At 43.7% G+C, this 10,227-nt stretch overlaps 1 protein-coding gene across 1 annotated transcript; it reads right to left on the reverse strand.

The window, feature by feature from the left end:
- Window positions 1–1,061: 1,061 nt before the first annotated feature.
- LOC131230996 (phospholipase A1 PLIP2, chloroplastic-like) lies at window positions 1,062–6,352 on the reverse strand. Its single transcript, XM_058227043.1, has 5 exons — window positions 5,527–6,352; window positions 4,610–5,170; window positions 4,452–4,511; window positions 2,295–2,711; window positions 1,062–1,669 (listed from the first exon to the last, which is right to left on the reverse strand). The coding sequence occupies exons 1-5, from the start codon at window positions 6,190–6,192 to the stop codon at window positions 1,088–1,090; spliced, it is 2,286 nt and encodes a 761-aa protein (XP_058083026.1). The 5' UTR covers window positions 6,193–6,352; the 3' UTR covers window positions 1,062–1,087.
- Window positions 6,353–10,227: the final 3,875 nt, after the last annotated feature.

Here is a 10,227-nt window from a genome sequence, read left to right on the forward strand (position 1 = left end):
AACTATAGTGATGGGAAGCCCATGATAGCCAACCAAAAGAAATGCTTTTTCATTAGCACAAGGGTCGTTAGTTTTACAAGTGGGGCCCATGGTTTGGTGACCCAGATCAGTGCTATGATGGGGTCCTCAGTGGCTCAACCATAGCCCGGAAAGAACCTCAATGAAGCAATCCTAACACTATTGATAGCCTGCCTATGGATTGTTAAGAAACGCAGCCACAGTCATTCAACTGAATAGAGGCTAAAGATTGTGTGGCTGGGGTCTTTCAATCAGGGAGAATTCTGGGGCATGATAAATCCATTCCCGGTCCCATTACTCATCAACGGTCTGGACCACCAAAACCCCTGGTTCCACATTTACAAGCCATACTTTCGAGAGAAAAAAAAAAAAAAAAAACTTTAAAAATCAACTCTAGCTGTGTCGGGTTGACTCGATTAGACTTGACTGGATATTTTATTAATTATAAATTAAAAATAAAAAAAGGTAATTCATGGTGATTTTGTTGACCTGGGTCAATGAGTTACTCATAGAACTGTACACGAACCGAGTTAGCTCGGTTAACTCGCTCGAATCGACTCGGAAATGCTTGATTCAACTTGGCTCGAAACTGGGTTCAAGCCGAGTCGAGCTGAGTGTTTGAACTCGAAAAAATTTCAAGCCGAGTCCGATCTTGACTCGGAACTTGACTCCGTTCTAATTGATTCGACTCGGATCGGGTTCACTTACTATAAATATTTTGTGTGCACACACATGAGAAATCCTAAAATCTAAACTCGAACTCAAGCTCGTAGGCTGGCCCAAGCTGCTGACCAAGCCGAGTCGAGTTTGAGCCGGGGTAGCCTGCTGGCCAAGCTCAGCTGAGCCAGGCCAAGCTCGATTCGGTTTGGCTCTTGTACATCTCTAGTTACTTAGCAGCGAGTTTCATGTTGAATCACCAAGTGAGTTTCATAGAGACTCAGCTGAGTCATGCTGAGTTTTGGGTAAAGGCCCAAAGATTCTGCTATCAGAACAAATAAAGAATCAAGCACCCATCCTCGAACCAAAATCCTGCCCATGCGTACTTCAAGAACCAGCCAGCCGGCTGTATTCAGTGGAAACCGATGGCAGCAAACGTCCCTTGGAGTAACAGCCGCACGGGGAAGATGAGAACAATGAGAATGCGGACAGGCTGCGATGCAACTAGCCTACTGAACCACTTCCATGATTCCTGCCTACTGTGAAAGAAGCTGGAAAAGCTAAGCTGCTGCTGACCCATGTCGCCCAATTCGACTGGCAGACCGATGACGATACTGGCATGGAACCCCTGCGGGGGACCCACAAGTGGCCACCACGCTTGCCGGCGGCTTTCTCTCTTAGCCTTTCTGATGTGCTTGAGCTCTTGATGGATCACACAACGTACAGACTGCAAGTAGGAGTTCATGTCGTGGTCTCGGTAAATGGCCCCATCAGAGCCATACGCAGATGGGTCGCTGAGAATCTCAAGTGGGTGGGGAGAGTTGAAGAACACGGCCCGTGCAACCTGGAGTTGCCTTGCCGAGTCACCAGAATCTGATACAGGGCAGCTCAAACGGTAAAGACCGCTGCCGGCAGGGAGGAGGTGGTGGTGGGGAGAGAATTTCTCATCTGGCTGTAAGATGAGAAGCTCTCCCATCGGAGCATACAACAATTTCTGTCGTAAACAAAGCCGACGGGGAAAGGTTAATAGTCTGTAAAGATGTAATGCAATCCTCTGTAACTTGGCAAGGCCTTCAACATTTTTTTCCAACTAAAGTAGATTCATGCGAACAGGATTGACGATTTTCTTGGCAACACACGTGCTTGATCTGGCTCATTCAACATGTGGGCCCCACACCTATGTTGAATATGGAGCATTGGTTATTTTCCCTTTCTAAACATCCATTTATCACATACACTTATGTCCCACCTGATGTAGGAGGATGTTGATGGTGTGCCATACCTGATGACTGGCTTGGATGTCACATGCTTGTGACAATGCGCCATGTTGGCACATGAGCAGGGAAGAAAACCATCAATCTCCCTCACAAAAATCTCCCTATATCTCTTTCAGCTAGCTTCAATCAATACCCAAAATGGAGGAAACCATCCATTCGGTGCCATTCAACAAAAAACTGTGTATGCATTGGGTATATCTTCAGTGATTCGAGTTTCAAAATGCAAAATTCTCTGCTCGATGGATTCAAAATCTATTGAAATCAGCAACAAATTCATTTGGTTACCTGCATCATTGAAAGTTGGAATTAAAAAAAAAAAAATCTTGATGGAGGATAGAATACCTGATTTTGGAGGCACGGATGATTACGGAAATTCCCATTGACGGCTTTGAGAAGATCAGCTACGTGATCAGGGTAGCTGCAAGAGAAGGCTCGGGGCACAATGTCTCGATGCATTGTTATGGCTTGAACATGGCTCCGAGGTAGGCCCAATTCGTGGAGCAATTGTTCACCTCCACACATGATGGATGGCGATCCAAATGTTACAACAGGGAGTAAAGAAGAGGGTGGTGCTTCGCCTCGTATCAGCAACATGAGATTTACGAGCAATGACAGGCTTCCCCCGAGAGAGTGGCCGGTGAAACGTAGGGTGGCGCAATCACCATGGGATCTTAGGTGGGCCCGGACTTCTGGCAACATCTGTTCATAGATCCCTTTGGCAGCCTCATAGATCCCTCTGTGCACAAGCACATTTAGTCCCTACGCCACAAGAAATTAAGGGTTTTAGGCTTTACATTCAAGGTTTAAAGGTACAAAACTGGTACATCTTAACGGGTGAATCAGCCCCAAAACAACCCAATATGGAGCAATATACATAGCGCCATTGGTCGTGAATGAAACATTATGTAACAAAACCATTTCAAACCTTGTTTACAAGAATTAAAAGAATGAAATTGTTCTGTATCTTGTGTAACTCTGTATGAGAAGATATGAGATAGCATGTATCCTGTGTAACTCTGTATGAGAAGATAGGAGATAGCATGTAGGCATTTTCACCCTGGGCTTGAGTGGGGTGACCTGTGGGGGCACTCTTTTCTTCTTCTTCTTCTTTTTTTTTGGGGGGGTGGAACTCATGTGATGTAGGGCCCACGAGGGGGGTGCGGCCGATGACCTAACCCATGGGATGTGGGGCCTAGGCTATGAAATAAATAGATTGATTCGCCATGCTCTATTAGTTTGAGCTTTTAGAGCAAGTGGTTAGTTGTCCTATGTCACATGTGCTACATTGAACTGTTTTCACCATAATCGTGTCTCAGTGGTTAAACAAAAGAAAAAAGAAAACTGAATGCAAAAACACCCAAACAAATACTAGTGATAAACACACAATCCCCATAATTTCTACATGAACATGGAGCAATTTTGCACTGGATACTGTCGGCATTTCTACATGAGAAAGGAGCACTTCCGCATCAGACAGCCCCAACAATTTCTAATTGAGCATGAACCACCTTTCCCAGTGGAGACAAACATCTCGTGTGACGAACATGAATTTGTGGGAATACTGGGAAAAGAATTCATAGAAATAGGAAAAAAGAAACATTTTACATAAGTAATATATCAAATATTCACTATTTAGTAATACATAAATACCACAAAATGCATTAGGTTTAATAGTTCAAAATGAAAAAAGACAATTTTGTGAATAATATTTATATTTAAGTCCATGCTTACCATTCAGGAAAAAAAAAAAAAAAAGGGTTTAAATTCCATGGTTTTAGAAAAAGTGAATGAACCCGCTGGTCAGATCAGTTTCCAATGGTTTCAGATGTTTTGATCTCAGTGGCGGGCTGGTATGGAATCATTTCTGCTTAAGTGTCTGGTTCACATTGAATCCGATTGGATCGCCGTTTGGTCTAATTTCACAACATTGTTAAACCATACATTCATCACCTACCTCTGTTTCTATTGACACCAACCTGGTTAGGCTGATCATCAGAAATAAGTTGTAAACCCTTTAGGGCTTCTTTGGGTACCACTTAAAAAATGAGATCTCCCATACATAATTATGATTGGAAGAACTCATTTTAAGTGACACCCAAACAGGCCCTTAATGATTTCAAATTTCGTTGAATTGAGGAGATGATAACCAGCAGAAATACGGATTGTTCTAGATGCAGATTGGCCACCCCCCTTCAGCCCATGAGCAGAAAAAATCAAACAGTGGATTAGAGTGAATGGTGGTTTTGGTTACTGCATTGGATTGGACTATTGGACGGTGTGATCCTTTGAATGAAGAACATGTTTTTAAATGGCACCCAAACAGGCCCTTAATCTTAGTTGAATTGAGGAGATCATAATCAGCCGAAATACGAATTGTTTTAGATGTGTTTTACACAAACAGATTAGATCAGTACGGCAATCACTCCCTGAAGACATCATAGTCCTCATACCAGCATAGAAAATAAGCAAACAGAATTCGGGCATGTAAATTTCATATACCTCAAACTGAATAGGCTCAAAGAGGAGATTTGCTTGCCAAGAAGCCAGTGATTCTGAACCCTGCACATTAACAAATGCAAAAAACCATGATCGGACCGCCGAGTTAACCAAATAAACTGACATAACTGACCCGGAAAAATGAAGGAACAGCCCTTCACCTGAATCACAAAGAATCTCGTCGTGCTGTTCCCATCGTCACATATAAACCACTCGCAAGGCGATGACTTCGCTGAACTCAAGTCCTTGGCGACAGCTTGCTTCATTTCCTCCTTCCCTGCGACCACTGCAGTCACTGAATTCGTCGTCACCACAAAAGAAGCCACTTCCGAGCTCATTACCTTCATCTTTTGGTTTGAATCATCTGTTCTTTCTTGAAAATTCTCTGTTGTCTCTGCTCTCGTGGATCTGAAGGGAAGAATGCTCCTTGTCCGAGAATGCAGATACGAAGCGGCAGTAGCGGCAATCTGAAAAGCAGCTAATGCACTTATACGGTGCCCAATCTTTCTCTGCCGATCAACTTCCCGAGTTTCGTCAACTTCCTTCACCTCCTTTTCCAGCTCTTGAACTTGATTAGATATCTGCTCCTTCTGGTCATGGATGGACTGCGGTTTTTTCTCCGGTGAAAGCGTCTGCCCCATCTCAGCATTCGCAGATTGAGCTTTCTTCTCCAAAGAAGATGTGACAAAATGCAATCCATGGTATTTCAGGAGATTCCCTGGCTGAAGCAAAAACAACCCCATCAATCCAAAACCTCCCTAAAATAACAATCTACGAATGGGCAATCTAATTTAAGCTATGTAACATCTACCCATCAAAGAAAAACCTTCTCGGGGTGATAATTTCTCCAAGATCGAAATTTTGGGGCCGAGTATCATGAAATTGGGTACAAAAATACACACTCCATCAAAGCAAAAACCTTCCCATATGGAAATTTATGCTAAATAAATCTTGATGTTTCGATGAAATTTTCAGAAATCTTTATGCAAAAGAAATCTCATCAAACCACAACACTCCTACATACAAAATCTCTTTAAGAAAAAAGATTCCTAACACCAAAATTCCCAAAATCCATTACCTTAATTTTCGGTATCCGATACGCAAGATTCCCAAGATATGACATTTGCGCATACGCCCTCGCCTCCGCCAGCGACACCCGCCGCAGCATTTTTGAAAATGACTCCCTTTCAAACCCCTCCACCTCCTCCTCTCCATACCCAACTCCACAAACATCCGATCCCTCCTCACCGCAACAACAGCAGCAATCACAACAGCTCCGATCACTCGTTGCCTCGTTGTCTTTCCTCTCCTCGACAGTATTCGATTTTCTCGCTTTCTCCGCCGCCCAAAGAGATCCAATCCGCAGAATCTTCAGCACCCAATTCCCGCTCCGCCGCCGCTTTGGCAGCAGAAACTCTTCTTCTTCTCCTCCTCCTTCAATCCCCTCTTCTTCTCCCTCATCTCCCCCTCCATCAGCAACAACAGAGTCTTCAAGGGCAGTTTCGTCATTTCCCTTCTCGCTGCGGAACCACAGAGACGTTAGAGGGGAAGCAAAGGAATGCCTTCCCGACGAAGAAGATGCATTTTCCATGGAAATCCCGCGAGAGCTCGCTGAAACAGTGCTCCCGCGCCCCAGCGTGCTAACCTGCGCCGGGTGCGTACGGATGTCGGGACCGCCAACGAAGGCGGTGGACAATGATATGCCGTGCGCACCACCGCCGGATTTTAAACCGAGACTGCCCATGTATACTTTTCCTTGTCTCGGCTTCAATGGAAGAGCTGATCGGTGGCGCGCCGGAAATGCTAACTTGCGCTGGGGTGCGTACGGCGGTAACGTGCGCTGGAGCCTGTTGAAACAGAGGGAGAGCTGGCACGACCGTTTTTGCCTTCCCTGAAGCGTGAGAGGTGACGGTTATTAAAAGAGGGAGTTATTTGATACTCTGGCAGCGTATGATACGCAGGTAGTCGGAAATTGTACACGTGGCATTTATAAACTCAAATAAAAATTACTATATTTGCAGACCAGTCTCCAAGTTGCAACATATTCATTTAACAATCCTAACCTCTGATTTGTGGACACTTGTTCGTAGGAGAAGGACCGTAAGATGGATATTTTTCATTTTTAATCGTCCAATAAATATCGACCAATCAGATTGTCATATACTTAAATAGTTAGTTTTTAATTTTTGGTTCATGATATATCCACATTACGTAACATAATTTGGACGGTTTATTTTTAAAAATTATATACCAAATATGCTATTTCTAAGTGCATGCGTATCATCTATTACACACTGACAGAGTACTGATTACCAAAGGTTTTCTCTTCTTAAAACGCCGAATGCGCTTGTCAGCGATTTCTAACCATACCGGTAACCAACCTTCACCATAAAACCGGAGCCGGAAGAAATAGGAACATCGTACATATCGACACGTGGCAGTTCAGGAAACAATCTCAGCAGTCCAGTTGAGCCAGCCCATGCTTTCCCATAAAATGGACGGTTGAGATTGTGTGTGGAAAAGTAGGTCGGTCTGATCAACTATTTAAGCCATCTATGCAGTGGCTCCATCTAAAGAATCATTCCCATCCGTAGAATCTAATCATTCAGCCCGTGGATGGTAAACGTACGGCTACAAAGATAAGGTTGACTTTGGATGGCTATGATCATATCATTGGTGCGATCTTTTCATGGCACCGGAGCAGATTAGCTGTGGCCTCGGCCTCACCCAACACGGTGCGGCATTGACCATGGGGCCAACTTTGATGTATCTATTGAAAATCCGCGCCGTCCATCCGTTTTCCAGATCATTTTAGAGCATGATGTAAAATATGAATTAGATTTAAATCTCAGGTGGACCACACTACAAGCAACAGTGATGATTTACCATTAAAAACTTCTTGTGGGTCACAAAAGTTTTGGACAAAGCTGATATTGTTTTTTTTTCCTTCATCCGGTCTGTGGAACCTTATCAACAGGTTGGATAGAAAATAAACATTACAATGGTGTCCGAGTAAGTTTTTAGTGGTAGGTGTTTAATCACCGCTTTTTCCTATAGCATGGTCCACTAGAGATTTAGATCTGCTTCTTTTTTGTGGTCATGGATTAAAGTGAGCTGACAAAACAGATGAACGGCGTGGATATGCAAAAAATACATCACGGTGGGCCCCACGGTCAGGGCCGCACCTAATCTGCTCCCATGAATTACGTTCTGAACCTTATACATGGTCAGATCTCACGAACGTATTGCATATTCGCACGTGTGCCCACGTGTAGATGTGTAAGGCTTGCGTGGACTTTTCTTCTTTACTCCCGATTCAGTGACTGGCCGTCAGGGCCGGAGCGGGGGCAACACGTGTCCATGACGAGGGTGTATCTGACACGTGTCAGGCAATTCTCAGGCAGCCGGACCGGGGACATTTTACATACTAAAAAATGGGACGGGGATTGCCTACTGACGCTGGCAGTTGCCGTAGGTACGTGTGCTCTGTGGGCACCACATTGATGTATTTGTTTTATCCATGCCGTCCATCCATGTTTTCACATCATTTTAGGGAACCAAATAAAAAATAAAGCAGATCTTAATCTTATGTGGACCACACCACATGAAACATTGGTTATTTGATGCCTACCGTTGAAAACATCCACAAGCCCACGAAAGTTTTTGGATGAAACTGATATTTGTGTTCGCACTTCGTCACTGTTTTCTTACCATATTTTTCAATTGAGGTTTGGATCTGTCTCAATTTTAGGCTCGTGGCCTAAAATTATTTGAAAAAATAGATGTCATAGATAAAACACGTATCATGGTGGGACCCACAGAGCACTGTTTAGTGGCCAACTCGCCGCTATCAGCGTCAGTACGTCCAAATCAGAGTAATTAATTCAACCCTACGTGCACCTAGAATTTGGACCGTGTGAACATTTTTTGACCCGTCTGATCAGTGGACCATTATTAGTTCTGGTCCATGTTGACAGTGTCCCCTATCTGATGAATGGTCCAGATCTCTGCCAAGCTTGATTTCCTCTGGAATCCCTCACACGTGTGGCTTTCCACAGATGATGGACACTCCATCGAATCTCGACCCTTCTTATTCTTTCTTCTTCCACGCATCTCTTGTTCCCGAGTCCTGCTAGGTGCACTCGCACAGTTGCATCTCATGGTGCTTACTACTCACTCGTGTTACCATGTCGCATGTGAAATAGATCCAAGCCGCTCAGGAGGCATGTACAACTGTTGAGATAATGTGGTCGAAAAATCATATGCTTAACAGGTGGACCACAAGCATGCAAATCATTCGAGCAATATATTCACCGACGGTTGAAAGTAAAGGTAGACATGTGGCCTACTAGATGGAGATCAGGCCTCATTAATCTATCTTATTGTCTCTCCACGTTGAGGATGGACTGATGAACAGTTTGGATCTCGTACACGTATACCAAATCAGCACGTACGGTCGGTAGCAACTGAAACGTGCACCCTCTGTCCATTGCCTGTGAAGGCGGCAATTGCGTGTTTGGGTATTGAATCGATTGACATGGGATGGAAACTGTAAAGAGTTCATTTTCTGTAAATCGCGACTGAGAATCACTCAGTATCCATCGACCTGTTAAACCTAAATCCATGGATTAAATGTTTAATCTAACCTCTAATATTTTTATATATTCGTTTAAAAATATATACCGAAAAATTATAGAAGATTATATTTTTGAAAAACTGAAAATTTTGGAGTTGAACACGAACCGCTAATTCAACGGTTGAAATTCAACTCTATGAATCATTGTTAAAAATAATTTATTATTTTTATTATCACAATTTGTCTCCATATATTCCATATATGATTGTAGGTATGGTTTAGATCGTACAAGAATCTCTCTATCTGGTACTGTGATGCGACGTATTTGTTCTATATTAATCGCGACGTACTCAAAGCCAATTGACAGAAAGGAAATGCGACATTTTCAAAGATATGGAAACATCGTAGACGACGCATTGACATGTCATGGGTTTGCAGATGAACTAACAACAGCTATTGATTACGTGCCTTAATCAGCTTCTTCGATGGAGAAGCATCATTCACTTGGCTCCCGTACATTTGGGTATATCCCAACCGTTCATTTTGTTGGGCCTACAATGGATGGGCCAAACCCAAAAAATCACGTGGAATGATTGCATACGTCCTAACATATGCGAGTTCCCATAATTTCAAGCTATGTGGAACCCACCCTGATGTTTTTGTGTCATCCAAACCGTCCATTAGGTTAGCCATCCAACGTCATGCTTAGAGATCAAAACTCAGATTTTTAATTAAAAAATGAATGGGGGGGCTCACCGTGCTGTCTACATGCCATCCAATCCATTCACGGACGCGGCCCACCAGGATGAAGAAACAACCCAATCGTTGCTTGCGAAGTGAATTCAGATGCTTTAGGTGTGATTTTATGTTGGTTCTGTGTCTTGGCCCACCTGAGTTTTGGCACGTCATGATTTTTGTGGGATGTACGGTATGCTTGAGGCGGATCACATGATGTACGGTTTGCAATGACTGGTCAGAAGAAGGTAAGCAACAGTCAATATTCAATCAGTATTCTACTCGAGGAGCCTGGTGCATCTTTTGTGTACGGGCCATCTACGGTCGAGCCGGATGGGTGAATGGTCTGGATGGAAGCGGATTGGCTGGTGTACCACACACACCAGCGATATAGCTGGTATAGGTACGTGTCGTGCGAAGACGAGCGCTGACACTCCTCGAGTACCGAGTTGTACGAACGGTTCAAAG

This window comes from Magnolia sinica, chromosome 17 (genome assembly GCF_029962835.1).
Source record: "Magnolia sinica isolate HGM2019 chromosome 17, MsV1, whole genome shotgun sequence".
Lineage (NCBI taxonomy): Eukaryota > Viridiplantae > Streptophyta > Magnoliopsida > Magnoliales > Magnoliaceae > Magnolia > Magnolia sinica.

Bases quoted from the DNA above. Each gene is read 5' to 3' on its own strand.
- LOC131230996 (XM_058227043.1), bottom strand. From the start codon at position 6,192: ATGGGCAGTCTCGGTTTAAAATCCGGCGGTGGTGCGCACGGCATATCA. The intron at 4,512-4,609 runs GTGAAGGGCTGT...GTTAATGTGCAG, and splicing joins CGAGATTCTTTGTGATTCAG to GGTTCAGAATCACTGGCTTC. The intron at 2,712-4,451 runs GTATATGAAATT...CTTGTGGCGTAG, and splicing joins TTGAGCCTATTCAGTTTGAG to GGACTAAATGTGCTTGTGCA.